The following is an 18,195-nucleotide window of genomic DNA, read 5'->3' on the forward strand; positions in this document are numbered from 1 at the left end:
TATAAATGTCTTTACTGTCACATTTGATCAATTTAATGCATCCTCACAGAATGAAAGCAATAATTTCTTTAAAAAAAATTGTACTGACCCCAAACTTTTAAACGGTAGTGTAAACAAAACTGATTCCATATTTTATTCCGTGTGTTATCTAGAGAACAGTGTGGAAATCATATCAGATTTTTATAATTTTTATAACTTTCATTAGACATCGAATCTATTCAGCTATAATGCTGTTTTATTTACATAGATATTAGTATATATTTAGCTACAGTTTATCACCCAGCGGTGTGCACACTCACTAAATCCAGATGGCGAGAGCCCCAGGTGCTTCATGCGTGTGCGGACCAAAGCGTTGAGCTCCTGTCTCTCGGAGCGGCGGAACAGGCTGAGTCTCTGCTGGCTGATGCGCTCGGCGGCGCTCCCCACTCCCTTGGCCCCGCTGGAGCCCCGCCCACCTTTACGACTCAACCGCCGCGCCCACTGCATGCTCTTCCTCCTCAGGAGCGGGTGGTCCATGGCGTGTGATGATGATGAGGATGAGGGAGGCTCGGACGACGTGGAGTTACGCTTAAGACGGGAGCGGCAGAGCAGAGGCTCGCGGGGTTCGCGCGTATCCTCGTAGTCCTCCACCGTGATGGACACCTGAGACTGAAACAACCACACGATGGACTCATTCCTTCACCGAAACGCATTAATAACAAAAAAATGATAGAAAGATGCACAAGCAGGTACCTCTGAGACGGGCAGTTTATGCACTTCAGTGCGGTAGATGCCGATGGGAATGTCTCCTGTCGACGAGCACAGCTTCTGGTAGAGACGACCATAACTGCGAATCCACAAATCCTCCTCTGTGATCTTCATCTAGAAGGAACATCAGGGCAATGGCATCATCATCATCATCATCAATGTCCTCAATTTCATTATGACTGTCATCATTATGGGCATAATTGTCCAGATGCAGTCTCGTTATGGATTGAGTGATTGCACTCACAGCACACAGGAAGCCAGATCCAGGCATGGAGTCCAGACCTAGCAGCAGTCTGGTGATGGAGATCATGTAGTCCTTCACAAAGGACTGCAACACACACAAAAGATGAAATCAAACACTAATGACTCTGCGAGTATTTCAGTCATTCTGTGAATATTTCAGTAGACTCTAGAAGGCCGGGGTAGACTCCATATTAAATAGATGTGAAAGAAAGTTATGTGAGGAACAGTGTTCAATAGCTTTTGTTGGGTATAAGTGATGAGAATGGTAAGGAATTACCATTTCCTTAACGATTTAAGGAAGCATGCCTTCAGATTGATTCAAACCCATTGACTCATGAGTTTGAGACAGAACTGCAAGACTTTTTTAACTCATTCATTGGAAAAGCAGCTCACAGGAGTATTTGTAATAATGTATGTGTATATAGGCTATATATAATAAATATTGTTGAAAATATTAGAAATATTGGTAAATTGGTAAGACATTGTGTTCAGGGTTATCTGAAAATTTCACATAATATGCATTTGATTGGAACTCTATGCAGCTTCTATACTACTCTCCAATGGAAATTAATGACTTCCATTCTTTCATTTCTTGTAGATAGTGAAAAATCAGCTGAACTCATTCTATGACACTGTAATTTGACAAGGAATCTTTTTTTTTTTTAAGCAGAAATGTGTTTGTATATTAATTGTAGCAGTGAATAATGTAAAATACAAAGATGAACAATTGTTAAAGAATGAATCACAATCACTCAGTATGACAATTCCTGATATGGTTTCTCACACATCACATTTATCTTTGTATTTGGCCAGAGAAAAAGTATGTGTGAAAGCATATGGTCTATAGTATTTATATGAATTTAGAAAAAAACTGTAGTTTAGTCATGTGTGGATCACCTGCATTATAGTTACCTGATACAACAGAGTGTCTAACATACTGACACTAAACACCTTCCCAGCTGCAAACGGTAATCTGAACATGAACACCAGGTTAGAGCCTCTCTCTCTCTCTTTCTACAGCACAAATGGAGCAAAAGATGAGATATCAAGTTATATTAGACTGTTTAGAAAACATAAATGTGTTTTATATTGTACTGTATTCGTGTCTCACCTTTTCCAGTTTGGAGAGAGCTTGAGAATAGTGGTCTTTCACTTTGAACTGCATGAAGCGCATGTTGGCCGGGTGGGTGAGTTCAGTTATGATACTGAGAGCAGGAAAAAGCCTTTGAGAAACAGTGAGGAGAGAGTGTCAAGTCCCCAAATGTTTCAAGCTGAAGACGTACATGTGGAAGGACCTACCTGAAGAGCGTCTGAACATTAACAATGGTCTTGGCATCAGCCATGTAATCCTCCTCAGCGATCATGGAGCTCTCTTTGTCCACCACAACCATGGTGTCAGCAAACGTCACACCACAACGCAGGAGACTATCCAAACTGCACACACAGTGTTGAGGAATCAGAAAAATGACACAAACAGAGACACTTAAACTACAGTAAACAGAACTGAAACAACCATTGAACTAATTGCTGTTTTAATCGGTCTCTTTTGTTCAATTTTGACCGCTTTCCTAATTTCTTTGAGGGGAGAGTCTATGGACGGGTGTTTTTAGGGGCTTTTTCTGATCATTTAATCTAATATTGCAAAATAAGTTTGCCCATCCTGTTGAAAAAAACAGCATATAATGGTTAGGTATGTTTTGAGGCATAGCAGCTGGTTTAAGCTGGTCCTTAGTTGGTCATGAGCTGGTTATAATCTGGTTTAAACTATAGTCCTGAGCTGGTCTTGAGTAGGAGCTAGTTGCTTAGGACCAGTTTAGGACCAGCACATGACCAGCTTGAACTAGCTCATAACCAGCTACTGTAGGACCATCTTAAGTGCTCCACATGGCTCCAGGGGTTAATAAAGGCCTTCTGAAGAGAATTGATGCGTTAGTGTAAGAAAAATATCCATATTTAAAACTTCATTAACTGTAATCTCTAGCTTCCGCTAGCTGTTGAATGCTGAGAGAGTGGCGTTCCATGACGTAAGATGTAGGCGTAGCATAAGCTCTGGTGAGAAGTGACGAACGCGGAATCGCAAATGAGAGAGTGAAACAAAACCCGGTCACGAACTAGAAGAACAAAACAAGGATTTGTAAAAAAAAAAAAATGTCAGGATTTTGATATAAGCCAAGAGGAGACTGGTTTTCCTTCGCTGTAAACAAAACTTGGTTCTTGTAAGTCGCTTTGGATAAAAGCGTCTGCTAAATGACTAAATGTAATGTAAATGTAATATAACTTCGATTGTATACATCAGAAAGAAGAAAGTCATATACATCTAGAATGGCTTTAGTGTGAGTAAATCATGGGGTAATTTTCATTTTTGGGTAAACTATCCCTTTAACTAATGTTTCCAGATTACAAGGGGTCATATGATGTTGCTAAAAATAACATTATTTTGTGTATTTGGTGTAATGAAATGTGTTTATGCGGTTTAAGGTAAAAAAAAAACATTATTTTCCACATACTGTACATTATTGTTTCTCCTCTATGCCCCGCCTTTCTGAAACGCGTCGATTTTTACAAAGCTCAACGGTCTGAAAAGCGAGGTGTGCTTTGACTCTTAACTTTTATAAAGAATATCTCTTTGGATTTGAGACTTTAGTCTTTGCAACTTTACAGATCTTCTTTATGCACCAAGAGCTTGTAACACTTCAAAGAGAAAGGAAAACTTTAAATCGCATCATATGACCCCTTTCACACTACACACATTCATACTACATAGAACATACACTCTTAAAAAATAAAGGTGCTTCACGATGCCATAGAAGAACCTTTTTGTCTAAATGGTTCCATAAAGAACCTTTAACATCTGAAGAGCCTTTCTGTTTCACAAAAGGTTCTTTGTGGCGAAAGAAGGTTCTTCAGATTATAAAAAGCTAAGAAAGAGATGGTTCTTTAAAGACCCTTTGACTGAATGGTTCTTTGTGAAACCAAAAATGGTTTTTCTGTGGCATCACTGTGAAGAACCTTTTAAGCACCTTTATTTTTAAGAGTGTACTTTTTAAACAGTCACAAGGATTACCTACTCAGAGAGTATGTGAGCAGCCAGTCACTAGTTTTATTTCTGAATGAATCAGTGTGTTTGAACCAATCGGCTGAATGAATGATTTAATGACTCACTCATAAAGACACTTGTCACCACCTACTGATGGTTCCTGATGTAACCTACAGAACGTGTCACTGAAAAAAACCCTCACTAATGTACCGACTGACTGTCTGTCTGGAACAAACAAAGAAAATGGAGTGATACAAACAATAAAAATCTCCCAGTGCTTTTGGACTGTTTATCAGCACTCAAACTCAATCTGCAGAACTAAATGTTGTATAATACATACATGTGAACACCTTTATACAAGCTTCAAGCAAAGCTTCTCTTACTTGTCGATGGAGCCCACGGTGTAGAAAACCATAGGAAACCAGCAGATGGCCTCCAGGAAGTCTGCCTCAGGTCTAGCAAACAGCACAGAAAGAGATATTGAGAATCTGAGGTGATGCCTTGGCAAAAGCATGCAAAACGAATTAGCAAGGTCTCAGTTGTCTCTTTCCAAGTATTTTTAGAAACTGACCCAATGTCTATAAAAATCACACCGCTTCGCCCTGCTCCAGGGCATCTAAATAATGAAATCCAGCCTGCAGCTGCTCCCCAGTGTACATCCAATTAGTAAAAAACAAGATGACTCAGAGTTTTATTACATTTGATTGCATTATATGACAATGAATCTCCCCATATTAGTTTCCTGTTACAGGAGAAACAATGATTACGTGTCATAATAAATACAAAGCAAAGGATGGATAATATATCTAAAGGCTCTACTCTTTCTTAATTGTTCTGTTTTTAGGACACTCACACATTCTCCAGTAGCAAAACGATGGGGTTGAGCTCCTTCCTGGGCCGATAATACGCCCGCAGCGGAACGATGAAGTTATAGAGGCCGTTTCCAGCACTTTCTGCGGACACGATAATCAGTTTGTTTTTAAAGCCGTATGAGCGAGCGTCCTCGTAGGGCATATGATGACAAGCCTGAGAAGATAATCTGCTGTTAGGATGTTGTGCTGTGAGGGAGAAGCTGGTGAGCTTCTGTGAACTGTCATATATGTGACCCAGGACCACAAAACCAGTCATAAGGGCCAATTTTTTGAAATTGAGATTTATACATCATCTGAAAGCTGAATAAATAAGCTTTCCATTGATGAATGGTTTGTTAGGACAAAATTTGGCCGAGATACAACTATTTGAAAATCTGGAATCGGAGGACGCAAAAATATAAAAATTTAGAAAATCGCCTTTAAAGTTGTCCAAATTAAGTTCTTAGCCATGCATATTACTAATCATATAACTAATACTAATTAAGTTTTGATATATTTACAGTAGGAAATTTACAAAATATCTTTACGGAACATGATCTTTACTTAATGTCCTAATGATTTTTGGCATATAAGAAAAATCAATAATTTTGACCCATACAATGTATTTTTGGCTATTGCTACAAATATACCCCAGCGACTTAAGACTGGTTGTGTGGTCCAGGGTCACATATATATAAAAGATTTGAAGAGATGCAGACATTCACCTTATCCAGGCGCAGACAGCAAAATGGCATTTTCTCCTGCAGGAGGTGGCAGAGGGCAGGAGAGCTGCCGATGTATGGAGAATTTAGCGGGTAGCCTTTGACCCATCTGTGTGACAAAATACAAGAATAAACAGCTGTCTCAGACAAACATCTACACTATCATTCAAAAGTTTGGGGTCAGTAAATTTTGGTATGTTTTTAAAATAAGTTTCTTATGCTCACCAAGGTTGTATTTATTTTAAATACAATATAAACAGTAAATTGTAAGTTGTTATTAGAATTTAAAATCACTGTCTTCTATTTTAAAATATTTTATAATGTAATTTATTCCATCATTACATGAATTTTCAGCATCATTACTCCAGTCTTCAGTGTCACATGATCCTTCAGAAAGCATTCTGATATACTGCTTTGCCACACATTTTGAAAACATTTGTGCTGCTTAATATTTTTGTGGAAACTGTAATACAGTATTTATTTGAAAAATAAATATTTTGTAACATAACATTACAAATGTCTTTACCATCACTTTTGATCAATTTAATGTGTCTTTGCTGAATAAAATAATTCATTTCTTAAAAACGGTAAAAAAAAGCTTCTGAATGGTAGCACTGAAAATTCAGTGATGCCATCACAGGAATACATTTTAATTTTAAAATTTTAGTTTAATTAATAAAAAATTTTTTTTTTTTTTACAATAGAACAGTTATTTCAAACTAACAAGATTTCACAGTATTTCCGTTTTACTGTATTTTGATCAAATGTAGTGTATCTGCAATATAATCAATACTTTCTACTTTTAAAATTCTGATGATTGTTGTACAATCTATAAATACAACTATAAATAACATAAACAGTGGTTTGTCACACTTCAGTCAATTCCTGTCTGGTTGGACGAAAAAAGCTGCAAAGTGGACCAGACTTTATCCTAATAGTCAAACGTCTGGCTTTCTGAGACTAATGAGGTCTAGACCAAAACCACATTTATGTGGTCTAGAGACCAGGACCTGGTCCCACATGATCTAAGACTCACTCGCAGTGTGCTCCCCACCACTGGCCTTTCTGCTCTCCCCCGTCTTCCTCCTTCCCTTCCTCTCCTCCCTCGTCCTCCGATTGGTCCCCTAGCAGGTCAAATGTAGCGCTGTGCACCCCCTCAACCACCTCCAGGACGGGGGCGATGCTGTGTCTCCTCTCCTCCCCTGAGCCACTCATGGCGGGCAGCGCTAGAGTGTTACAGCCGCCCACTTCTGTCCTGGAGCCACTCCTGCTCACACTCCCACTGCCCAGAGCCGGCGGACCCGAGCCTTCTGGACTGCTGTCACTGGAGTCCTGCAGGTCTATGGCTACCGTGCCTGTTAGAAGACCAAAGACATCAAAACCTGACTTTATTAACTTTCTTAATGCACATTTCAAATTTTTTTTTAATGTTTAATAATATTTAATGAAAATCTAATAACTTTCTCAGGAGGATAAGAGTTTTAGAGAAAGGGCGTGTGGTTGAAAAAATGGTGTAAATTAGCAGATCGCCTCCAATCGCTTACAGCACCTTCAATCAAACTACTCAAGTCCAAGATATGGCAGAACTGAGTTCCAGTGCTTTTCACTAGATGGTGATATTGCACTTAAATGGGACATTTTGTTAGCAGAAAACCCTATTGAAATTATGCAGGGAATTTAACAACTGTTTCTCTTTTTCTGTCTACATCCATCTCACGTCCACAGTAAAGAACAAGAGTTACTGTGTTCTACTGATACCGAATTGCATTACTGCATTGCGTAGTATTTATGGAAATTACGTAAAATTAACATGAATAATTTGATTATTAATCAGCACAGAATTATTTAAAATAAAGTTTTGATACAGTGAAAACAATTCCCTGATCACAATTATGATAACCACAATCACAAACTCAATAAGAATAGAATTACATTAATATTTCTCAATATAATAATAATAATAATAATAATAATAATAAATCACTTGGACTTAAGTGAACCAAAGATACTACCAAATAATATTTTAAACTTTTAAAAATTATTTAAAACATAATAATAATAATAATAATAAATCACTTGGACTTAAGTGAACCAAAGATACTACCAAATAATATTTTAAACTTTTAAAAATTATTTAAAACATTATTCTTAAACTTTAAATAATAATAATAATAATTGATTTGGATTTATATGAACCAAATATACTACCAAAGAATATATATATATATACATATATATATATTTATATTTAAAACATTATTCTTAAACCTTAAAGGAAATCATATATTTTACTGTATGATTTCAGATTCAGTGTGAATAAATTGCGTAAAAAAAATAGATAAATAAAAAAAAATGTGCGGCGGGACCTGGTTCAGTCAATTAGATGATAATTGGCTAGAGGCAGATATGAATGCGAGCTTGCAGTTGTTTGTAAAAAAGTAGTTTAGGCAGACAAAACAGACAGGATGAATTTCCATTTCATGCTGACTTTAATGTGCATGTGTAATAAGAAAAACAGACTATTGCAGATACAGATTATTGCGAATAACAATTCAATTGTTTGGTTTTCTTATTACAGTACATCAGGCAAAAGTTTATGATTGAAATGAAAATGTGAGTTTACAGACTAACCCATGCTGGCAATAATACTGTGCACTGGTAGTCGAGTGAGGCCATGATAGATTGTCTGCGAGACCCCTCTGGAGTCACCCCCGGGGCCCCTGACTGGCTCTCTGTGGCCCCTGACAAAGGCTGAGTTCTCCTCCTTGGAGATGTTGATGTAGAAACAGGTGTCGGAAGCTCCCATGATGTGGCAGGGTCCGGGGTTCAAGAGGATGTTGGCTGTGTCCATCCTGCGCACCCCGATCAGACACACACCGTATCTGCCACAGCAGTTAAAGGGTTAGTTCACCCAAAAATAAAAATTAGTCCATGATTTACTCACTCTCAAGGCATCCTAGGTGTATATGACTTTCTTCTTTCAGACGAATCCAATCGGAGCTATATTAAAAATTATCCTGGCTCTTCTAAGCTCTATCATTGCAGTGGGCGGGTGTTTCTGTTCAACAGTCCAAAACACGTTAAATAAAGTGCGCGCATCCGTAATAAAAAGTGTCTCACATGGCTCCGGGGGGGGGTGAACAAAGGCCTCCTGTAGCGAACTGATGCGTTTTTGTAAGATAAATATCCATATTTAAAATGATATAAACAGTTTTGTGTAACTTCCGCTAACTGTCGTACGTGCGTTCACGAGAGACTGCCTTTCCGGCAGATGCCGCCGGACATAGGTACATGTGAGTCTCGCGAAAACCAACATTTGTTTACAGGAGCAAAGGAAGCAAAGTTTCCTTACTTTAGCAAAGGAAAACCAGTCTCCTCTTGGCTTATATCGAAATCCTCCGACGTTTTTCTTTACAAATCCTCATTTTGTGCTTGTAATTCGTGACCGGCGTTTTGTTTTGTTCTCTCTCCGTCGCACTTCCACGTTCGTCACTAATCACCGGCGCTTACGCTACGCATACGTCCTCCGTCGGAACGGCTTCAGCATACGACAGTTAGGAGAAGTGAAAGAAAGGTGTTCATAACGTTTTAAATATGGATATTTTTCTTACAAAACCGCATCAGTTCGCTACAGGAGGCCTTTATTCACCCCCCGGAGCCATGTGAGGCACTTTTTATTACGGATGCGCGTGCTTTATTTGACCACTTTTGGACTGTTGAACAAAAACACCCGCACATGCCATTATAAAGCTTGGAAGAGCAAGGATCATTTTTAATATAACTCCCATTGGATTCGTCTGAAAGAAGAAAGTCTTATACACCTAGGATGCATGTAAAACATGGACTAATTTTCATTTTTGGGTGAACTAACCCTTTAACAGCGTTACGGTGTGTGTTTACTGGCATGAAAACATAGTGATTCACTGCATCTTTATCCAGACTTACTTCTTATGTGCATGAAAGGAGGCAAAAGTGAAACTCTTTCCCTGATATTCTCCAAAAAACTTGCTCTCTTCCAGCTGGATGTGGTGGACCTCATTGGCTGCACACCGCCGGTACGTGCGCTGCCATTGGTCGACGGAGCCAGCACCGCCTTCCCTAGATAGAGATGGATGACCTTTTGAAAATGTTTTCCTAAAGAATTAAGGAATATTTCACACAAAACTGAAAATTCTGCCATCATTCTCTCAGCCTCATGTCGTTTCAAACCCTTAAGACTTTCGTTCACCTTTGAAACACAAATGTGGATAAATGTTTAATGAATCCTGAGAGGTTTCTGTCTTTTCACTGAAAGTCTATTACAACAAAACTCTGAAGCTTAAAAAGTTCATAAGGAGATTGTAAAAGTAATCCATATGAATCAAGTGGTTCAATCCCAAGTTTTCTGAAAAACATGATCGTTTTACATGACAAACACATTTAATTTAGGCTTTTAATCACATTTAAACATTGATCAATGCACATACATAGAGCTAATCAAATATGGTAAAAGGAAGCCATAAGTATTAGTTTTGCACCATCTTTATTAACTTTTTGAAGTGTTAACATTTTGGTATAAAGGACTTTCAGTGGAGGGACAAAAATCTTAGAATTTAATAAAAATATCTTAATTTGTGTTTTTGAAGATGAATGCAAGTTATACAGTTTTGAAAAGACATGAAGTTGAGTAAATAATGACAGAGTTTGGTAACACTTTAGTTTAGGGACCAATTCTCACTATTAACTTTGCTTATTAGCAAGCATATTACTAGCATATTGGCTGTTTCTTAGTATTTATAAAACTCATATTAATGCCTTATTCTGCATGACCATATTTTAAATCCCATAATCCTACCCCATACTTAACAACTACATAACTAATTATTAATAAACAGCAAATTAGGAGTTCGGAGCTTGACATCATAAATCATCTGGTTTGTTGTACACTGTAAAAATGCTACAGTAAGAACCTGTTAATTGGTTATAGATAAGTTTCCGTACTATGTTGAATAGCTGCAATTACATTTAATGTAACTTTACAGTAAAATACTGTTAAAATTACGGTTTTTGGAAGTGAACAAGAACAAGTCATTGTATAATTTACAGTGAAAAAACATAAATTAACATTCCTAGAATTCCCTGCATGACACTTCACATTTGATGTTTTTTCTTTGAACTAACTCACAGATTATTATTATTATTTTTATTTTTTTGTAGTGTATAGAAAAGAGCAGCGTGGACATTCTTCCAAATTTCTTCCATTGTGCTCCACAAAATAAAGGAAATAATTTATGAGGGTGAGTAAATGTTGACAGATTTTAATATTTTGGGTGAACTATTTCTTTGACATGTCCTTCACACATATTCACAGCTTGGGAAAACACTGTCTCTTACAGATGGGCAGAGAAAATAAAAACCGCTTGATGTGTCTTTGACATCCCTGCGAATGGCTGGGAGGATGAAGGGGAGGTGAGAACCAGAGGGAGTGGAGGAGTGTTAAGATGGAGGAGGTGAAGAAACAAGGACGCATGACGCAGAGCTAAATTCACAGTTTATGGGATCTTTGCCGCTGTGTGTATCGATGTGTATGCGTCAATATTTTACAGTCGGTGGGTCTGACCTGTTGAGGGGCTGGAAGGCGCCTGCTCGCTGCTTGAAGGCCTCTGAAGATGCTGTTCTGATAATAAAAAATATAACAGTTAAACACATGCTGATGGTTCAGCGAATGAGGACTCTGTAGATCTGTCCTTCATCTCGTCTACATGTATGCATGGAGCGGCACAAGCATTGTGTTTTATTTTAGGCATCATGTTTGTGTAAATATATTCAAAGAAGTGAAACAGAGTGCAGCATTCAGGTTCTGGAAGTAAAAACATCATACATTTCCACCATAGGGAAAATGATTTTTAACGATAATGTGTATAAACCTTTAAAAATAGATCTGTTATGAACTTCGAGGTTGTTAAAGTGTTAGTTCACCCAAAAATGAAAATCCTGTCATTAATTACTCACCCTCATGTCGTTCCAAACCTGTAAGACCTCCGTTCATCCTCAGAACACAAATTAAGATATTTTTGATGAAATCTGAGAGCTCTCTGACCCTCCATAAACAGCAATGTAACTGACATGTTCAAGACCCAGAAAGGTAGCAAGAACATCGTTAAAATAGTCCATGTGACTTCAGTAGTTCAACCATAATTTTTTGGGTGAACTATCCTTTTAATCAATGGTATGTAGTTTTGTTAAAATGTTTACGCTATGTAAACTTATTTAAAAATAAATCATTTTTAACAGTGGAATTTGTGATGAAAAACTACATTACCCAGGGTTCTGTGCAAAAACGTCCACCAATAAGCAATTTGTACCAAAGGGACTATGCTTGAAGCACTTCTTGAGTCTGTCTCACAATAAACTTAAAAATATAGTGTTTCTGTAGATATAATCAACAACTTTAAATGGACAGTTTTAGATTTCACCATCTTTTTTTCATTTGATTGTCATTCGCAATGCTTCATGGAATTGTAGTTCACAAAAGCCATTAAGTAAAGTCTTGTATCTCATGTCGTTCCAAACCTGTAAGACCTCCGTTCATCCTCAGAACACAAATTAAGATATTTTTGATGAAATCTGAGAGCTCTCTGACCCTCCATAAACAGCAATGTAACTGACATGTTCAAGACCCAGAAAGGTAGCAAGAACATCGTTAAAATAGTCCATGTGACTTCAGTAGTTCAACCATAATTTTTTGGGTGAACTATCCTTTTAATCAATGGTATGTAGTTTTGTTAAAATGTTTACGCTATGTAAACTTATTTAAAAATAAATCATTTTTAACAGTGGAATTTGTGATGAAAAACTACATTACCCAGGGTTCTGTGCAAAAACGTCCACCAATAAGCAATTTGTACCAAAGGGACTATGCTTGAAGCACTTCTTGAGTCTGTCTCACAATAAACTTAAAAATATAGTGTTTCTGTAGATATAATCAACAACTTTAAATGGACAGTTTTAGATTTCACCATCTTTTTTTCATTTGATTGTCATTCGCAATGCTTCATGGAATTGTAGTTCACAAAAGCCATTAAGTAAAGTCTTGTATCTTTTTCAAACAGTTTGTTTGCTTCAGATAAAAGTTGTGATCCACCTCGTAGCTGGTTGGTTTGATCCAAGGCTTATAATACTTTAACAAAGACTGATTTTAAATTCCCTGATGGAAAAAAAATACTTCCAGAACCAGCACTGCTGAAAAAGTGGGCGGACATTAATGCATGCTATTCACATCCATTCTACATCATAAATGCCACACGTCTTTTAACACCAGACAGAGGATGTTTTAGTGACACTGCCCTCAAAAATACATATCTCAGATGATAATGCGCACAAATGTGGTTGGTCACTAACAATTCATAAGCTAAAATCTGACTAGATGAAATACTGTAGTCAAAAGTCTGGCTACTAGGGATGAATGAATATGAGAGGGATGTTTATACTCACTGTCCTCTAGAGGAGTGAATCAATAAGGTGATCAGGGTGGAGGTGGCAGGACACACACAGTTGAGGGCCAACATGGCATACTTAAACTCTTCCTCACAAACCACATGGTCTGCAAAATAAACACACGGGAGGAATATTAATTCTCAGATTTCTGATCATGGAATGTGTTTTCATTATGGAGAAATGTTCAATACAAGCTAAGCTCTGTTGACATTTTATTGATTACCAGAGAAAATGATTTCATTCTTCCCGAAGTGTGTATAAGCATGCGCAACGGTTGATGGGGCAGAGGGGTTTAAAAGCATAAATATGCAGCTTGTATTTTTGTTCAAGAGCTTTTTGTGTGAAAATGTGTGTTATTTGAGCTGTAAAGTTGTCTAGGTTGTTCTTTTAGTAGTGAGATCAAAGTCATTAACAATCTAATGTTAAAATATATAATGTATGAATTGTGGGTATACTTCATCAAAATCATCAAGTGGGTATACGTATCAAATCAGCCTCCATTTTATTGTGTATTCTAGTGTAATGACTTGCCCCATGGACATCCATTGAAAATGTATGATGAAAATCTCTATTCTTATTTTTTAATTTCTGCACTTTAATTTATTTTATTTTATTATTTTTATTTTTTATTTTTAACTTCTAAATCAACTATACACCCCTGTTTGGGTATGTGAGATTTTTTCATGTTTCTGAAAGACGTCTCCTTTGCTTACCAAGGCAGCATTTATTTAATAAAAACAGTTTAAATTACAATTTAAACTAACGTTTTTCTATTTGATTATAATAACCTGTAATGCAAAGCTGAGCAGCCGTTATCATAATCCTTCAGAAATCATTCACACGATTGTGCTGCTTAATAGTTTTGTGGAAATCATGATACATTTTTTTCCAAGATTCTCTGAAGAATAGAAAGTTCAAAAGATCATTTATTTGAAATAGAATTCTTTGGTAACATTACAAATGTATATATTGCAACTTTTGATTTAATGTGTCCTTGCTGCATACAAGTATTCATTTCTTTCTAAATGAAATACAAATAAAACAATAAAGTAGAATAAAATAAAATAAAACAAACAAAAAAATAAATTATATAAACTAAATAAAACAATAAAAATATACCCCAGACTTTATAACGGTAATCTATAAACTTTTGACTTTTCCAAGCCTGGAAATCAAATCAAAATGTCCTAAAATATATTTGACCGTAAGAACCCCTGCTAATATAGAGAGGCAATCCCAGCAGAACATTAACTGAAACTCTCATCCCTCCTGATTAGTATTGCTAAGCCATTTGCACATCTCAGTTCCTTGAATTTGATTTTAAAGACACATATTGCAGGGGTCAGAGCCTCTCCACACCATTAACAGAGTGTGAAATAAGGCAACGCCTGACATCTCATGCTCCTTTAAGTCCCCTGCTCAAAACAGCTGCCCTCTGAAACGGCCTCCACACAGCTGAGTGAACACACATCAGCTTCAGACCTCGCTGCCATTTAAATGCCAGCCAACGTACCAGAAAAACATACAAAGACAGACAGTTTAGAACAAGGGAAAAAGCCGAGGGCATAAGAGGACGTTTATTAATACTCAAGTTTTGTACATATAGTAATGTTAAAAAATTAAATAACGCGTTCACCCGGGGGAAAAATAGCAGGTATGGCACTAATGACTGTCTCACAGATGGAGCACAATTTTCATGTGGCTTGTTAGCGGTGAGTGAAAACACATTTACTAATTTTGCTAATTAGGAAAATGAGTCAATAAAATCGCATTAGCATTGATGAAAACACTGACTCCAGACGTGCATTTCGGCTATGTTTATACCATTTACTTCAATTTAATTCAGTGCAGGCTTGGACCGAAGTCAAAACATAATGGACAGAAAACCACTCGCAAAAAAAAAAAAAAGACATAAAAGACGGTCTTTTTTTTTACTGAATCCCAGGTAAACCGTTCAACCCGACTGCTCCTCTGAGGATTGTCTCTTTTGCGCTCTCTCTGGGCCTCACCAGTCCCTTTTCCTTTGGTCTATTTTTGGTTGTTTTGGAGATTTTCCTTTTTTTTGTTCATCAGAGGACGTAGACAACACCTCTAGGCTAGGTAGCTTATTTAAAAAACCTGTGTTCCTCTCACGGCAGGCTTCTGATCGGAAATAAACAATAGGAGTGCAGAATGTTTCCTCATCCTGTTGCTTTCTGCTTCTTTGTTTTGTCTAATTGAGTGGGAAGTGGCAGAGTCATTATTGCTTTATTAGGGTGGATGTGTTAACCATGTATGCTCGGAACTTATTATGTTGCTCTAGTACAATGTTATTTTTCTCACAGGGTGGATTTAAGAAAATACCAACCATTTTTAGCATTGCACAAATGATGTGAAATGTGCTGCATTTTTTATATGAATAGTCTTTTATACAACAGGCCAGGAACAGCTGACACAACCGTAGCTGGATTTTACTGACATCCATTCAAACACGCTACTCGCCCAAGGAGAGAAGAATGCTCCGATTGTTTGAATAACCCGAGTCAATTCAGAGAAATGCGTAGGCAAAAGCACGAAGAAGGATTGAAGGTAAAATTGTGAAATGAGGAAAAGCACAAGGAGTGTAGGACTGATTGTTCTCTGTGGAACAATTTAGAAAACTTTCTGCTTTGAAGCTAAAAAATGTTGTTATTTGACTAAATTGCTTGTTTTTTGTACTTTTTGTCTAGTATCTAGTATTGTTTTGATAAGCATTGTTTTGTCTATTAAATGTTAAATTTTTTTATGTTTTTATTATGTTACTGGCGAACATGAAATATTTTTTTCTTGTTTAATATTCTGGTTATTTAAATAGTATTGTTTTGATAGACATTCACTGATGTATTTATTGTTTGCTATAGTATTTTTCTATAAACAAAAAATAAAAAGTTTTTCTTTTTTCTTTTGTTTTGTCAAAGTGTTGTTATTCACATAATACTGTCTCGCTTGGCATTGTTTCATCTATATGTTGTTTATTTATGGTTTTGTGGTTTTATTTTTGTTTTTATTTATTTTCTTGCTATCTAAAGTTATTGACCTAATATTGTTTTGACAAACGTTGCTTTATCTATTTATTTTTAGCTATTTGTTCTTAGTTATAGCTGAAAAAAAATATATATATATATTTTCTTTTTTATTTTGTTGTTTATTCCTTCTTTATTTGGGCGTTAAATGGATGACATAAATAAATATGACTTGTACATGCGAACAATTCAACTGAGCACAATATGTATGACTCATATTTATTTATTTATGCCATGTGCAATACCCTCTTATTTTTCTGCTCTTATAACTTTTAATATAATCCATATTTATAATCCTGCACAAACAACACATATTTGCACCACCACTGTCCCCTTTTTACCGATGTAAATATCAACTTGTACATATAGTTGTTTAAACTGTTAACTATATTTGTCTGCATCTACATTCTGTATTTTGTATATACCGTATGTAAATTACTGTCATTTCCAATGCCACAACAAACACACCTGGCCAATAAACTGATTCTGATTATTGGTGTTAATCGATCATTAATAAGGCTTGTTCTTTGTTGTTATGGCCTTAGGTTATTAATTAAACAATATCATTTGTCTCACTTGATAGACTTGATAAATAAATAAGGCTCGTTCTTTGAATTATTCTCCATGTCAGACTGAAGTAGTGGAGGCAGCACTTGAAGACGCACATTCACTCATAAAGATCAAACGGTGAATTAAAGACCTCTGTTCCTTTCTGCTCAACCACTTCATCTCCTCCTCCACCAACTCCCTCATTTCCAGCGGCCTCGGAAAGCGCACGTTGACCTCGACTGAAGCGGGGCCGCGGCACAGCAGGCTAGAGCACTGTGATAATTGTGTTTCTAGATTCTTTTTTTTCTCTAAAGCTGCTGTTTTCGTCCCCGTTCGAGGAGTGCAGCAGTGAGAGATTGTGCTCAATCTGTGAACCCCAGCAAGACGGTAACAACAGTGCCACTTCTCTGCCATTAGCATTCATTAAAGCAGCATGCTGGTTATGTTTATGAATGACCTGGCTGATGATATAGCCACACTAACACAGTGCAGAACTGGAAGAAGCAAAGCGGCCAGTTACTATTTCCAAACATGCCCACGGAGAGGAAAAGAAAATCAATTAACGCAGCAAAAGTCGAACAAAACAAACAGCGGTCCAGAAGTCCCAGAATAACCGTGCGAGATGTGAATGAAATGCTTTTCTCCGCAGACTAACCATTCTGTGAGCTTCAGTTACATTGATGTGAACATTAAGGTGCGATTAAGCTATTTGTAGAGCTGAAGTCAAGTCTCCAGTCGTACTCATTTATGCCATCCACTCAGCCACTTAAAGTGCATATATTCCAGGCACTGTCACAACATTCCCGCCATGCATAGAAAAACTGCATATTGATGCGTTCCGCCGAACTGTCAAGAAACAAGCGCTCTGTAAACCACCAAGACGCCATACCGCCCACAGGGGATAACCACCTCTGACTGATATGAAACATAAGTATATATAGTGCAAGTGTCATTTCAACCATAAGGCCCTGTGTCCACCAAAGCGTTTTTTCTCAATAAAAGAAGCACATTCTTATTCATAATCCTGCTGACATGTTGCACATAGAAGCAGATAAAACAAACATTTGGCAAACGCATCAGAGGCATCATACTTTTGGGAAAGTATGTCCAATGTTTTCAATTGACTGCTTAGATGGCTTCATATTTTCATGTGTTTGGGTAAAGCATAAATTCCTTGATGATCTATATGAATTACTCTAAATTTTGATTTGCCAATATGTACATTTATATATTTTGTGTTGAAAAAAAATTCTATATTTGTTAAAGGATCAACATATTTTGTAGATTTAATCACTTGATTTAAGAGATTAAAGATTTAAACACTCCTTCATAGATACACTTGAGAAAAAGAAGTGAGCTTAAGGCCCTGTGTCCACCAAAGCGTTTTTAGCCAGCTGAAAACGCCCAGCTGCGAGCGCTTGAGAGCGCTTTTTGTGGCGCAGCGTTTTTTCAGTTGAGACGCTTTGGTTGCTATGATACGGAATATCCGCTAAACTGTTACTTGTATCTGATTTGGTAGATAATTTGTT

At 36.9% G+C, this 18,195-nt stretch overlaps 1 protein-coding gene across 1 annotated transcript in view; it reads right to left on the reverse strand.

The window, feature by feature from the left end:
- kcnt2b (potassium sodium-activated channel subfamily T member 2b) overlaps nt 1-18,195 on the reverse strand; it is a 77,542-nt gene that overhangs the window by 1,303 nt on the left and 58,044 nt on the right. Inside the window, exons 15-28 of the mRNA XM_016516151.1 lie at nt 13,074-13,182; nt 11,200-11,256; nt 9,546-9,698; nt 8,232-8,482; nt 6,637-6,955; nt 5,604-5,709; nt 4,881-5,053; nt 4,411-4,482; nt 2,290-2,424; nt 2,102-2,213; nt 1,903-2,004; nt 992-1,075; nt 733-861; nt 300-648 (exon numbers count right to left, since the gene is read on the reverse strand). Of these exons, the coding sequence (XP_016371637.1) occupies nt 300-648; nt 733-861; nt 992-1,075; nt 1,903-2,004; nt 2,102-2,213; nt 2,290-2,424; nt 4,411-4,482; nt 4,881-5,053; nt 5,604-5,709; nt 6,637-6,955; nt 8,232-8,482; nt 9,546-9,698; nt 11,200-11,256; nt 13,074-13,182 (2,151 nt within the window). The remainder of the gene's footprint in view (nt 1-299; nt 649-732; nt 862-991; nt 1,076-1,902; nt 2,005-2,101; nt 2,214-2,289; nt 2,425-4,410; nt 4,483-4,880; nt 5,054-5,603; nt 5,710-6,636; nt 6,956-8,231; nt 8,483-9,545; nt 9,699-11,199; nt 11,257-13,073; nt 13,183-18,195) is intronic.

This window comes from Sinocyclocheilus rhinocerous, unplaced genomic scaffold, assembly GCF_001515625.1.
Source record: "Sinocyclocheilus rhinocerous isolate Xijiao unplaced genomic scaffold, SAMN03320098_v1.1 scaffold115, whole genome shotgun sequence".
Classification (NCBI taxonomy): Eukaryota; Metazoa; Chordata; class Actinopteri; order Cypriniformes; family Cyprinidae; genus Sinocyclocheilus; species Sinocyclocheilus rhinocerous.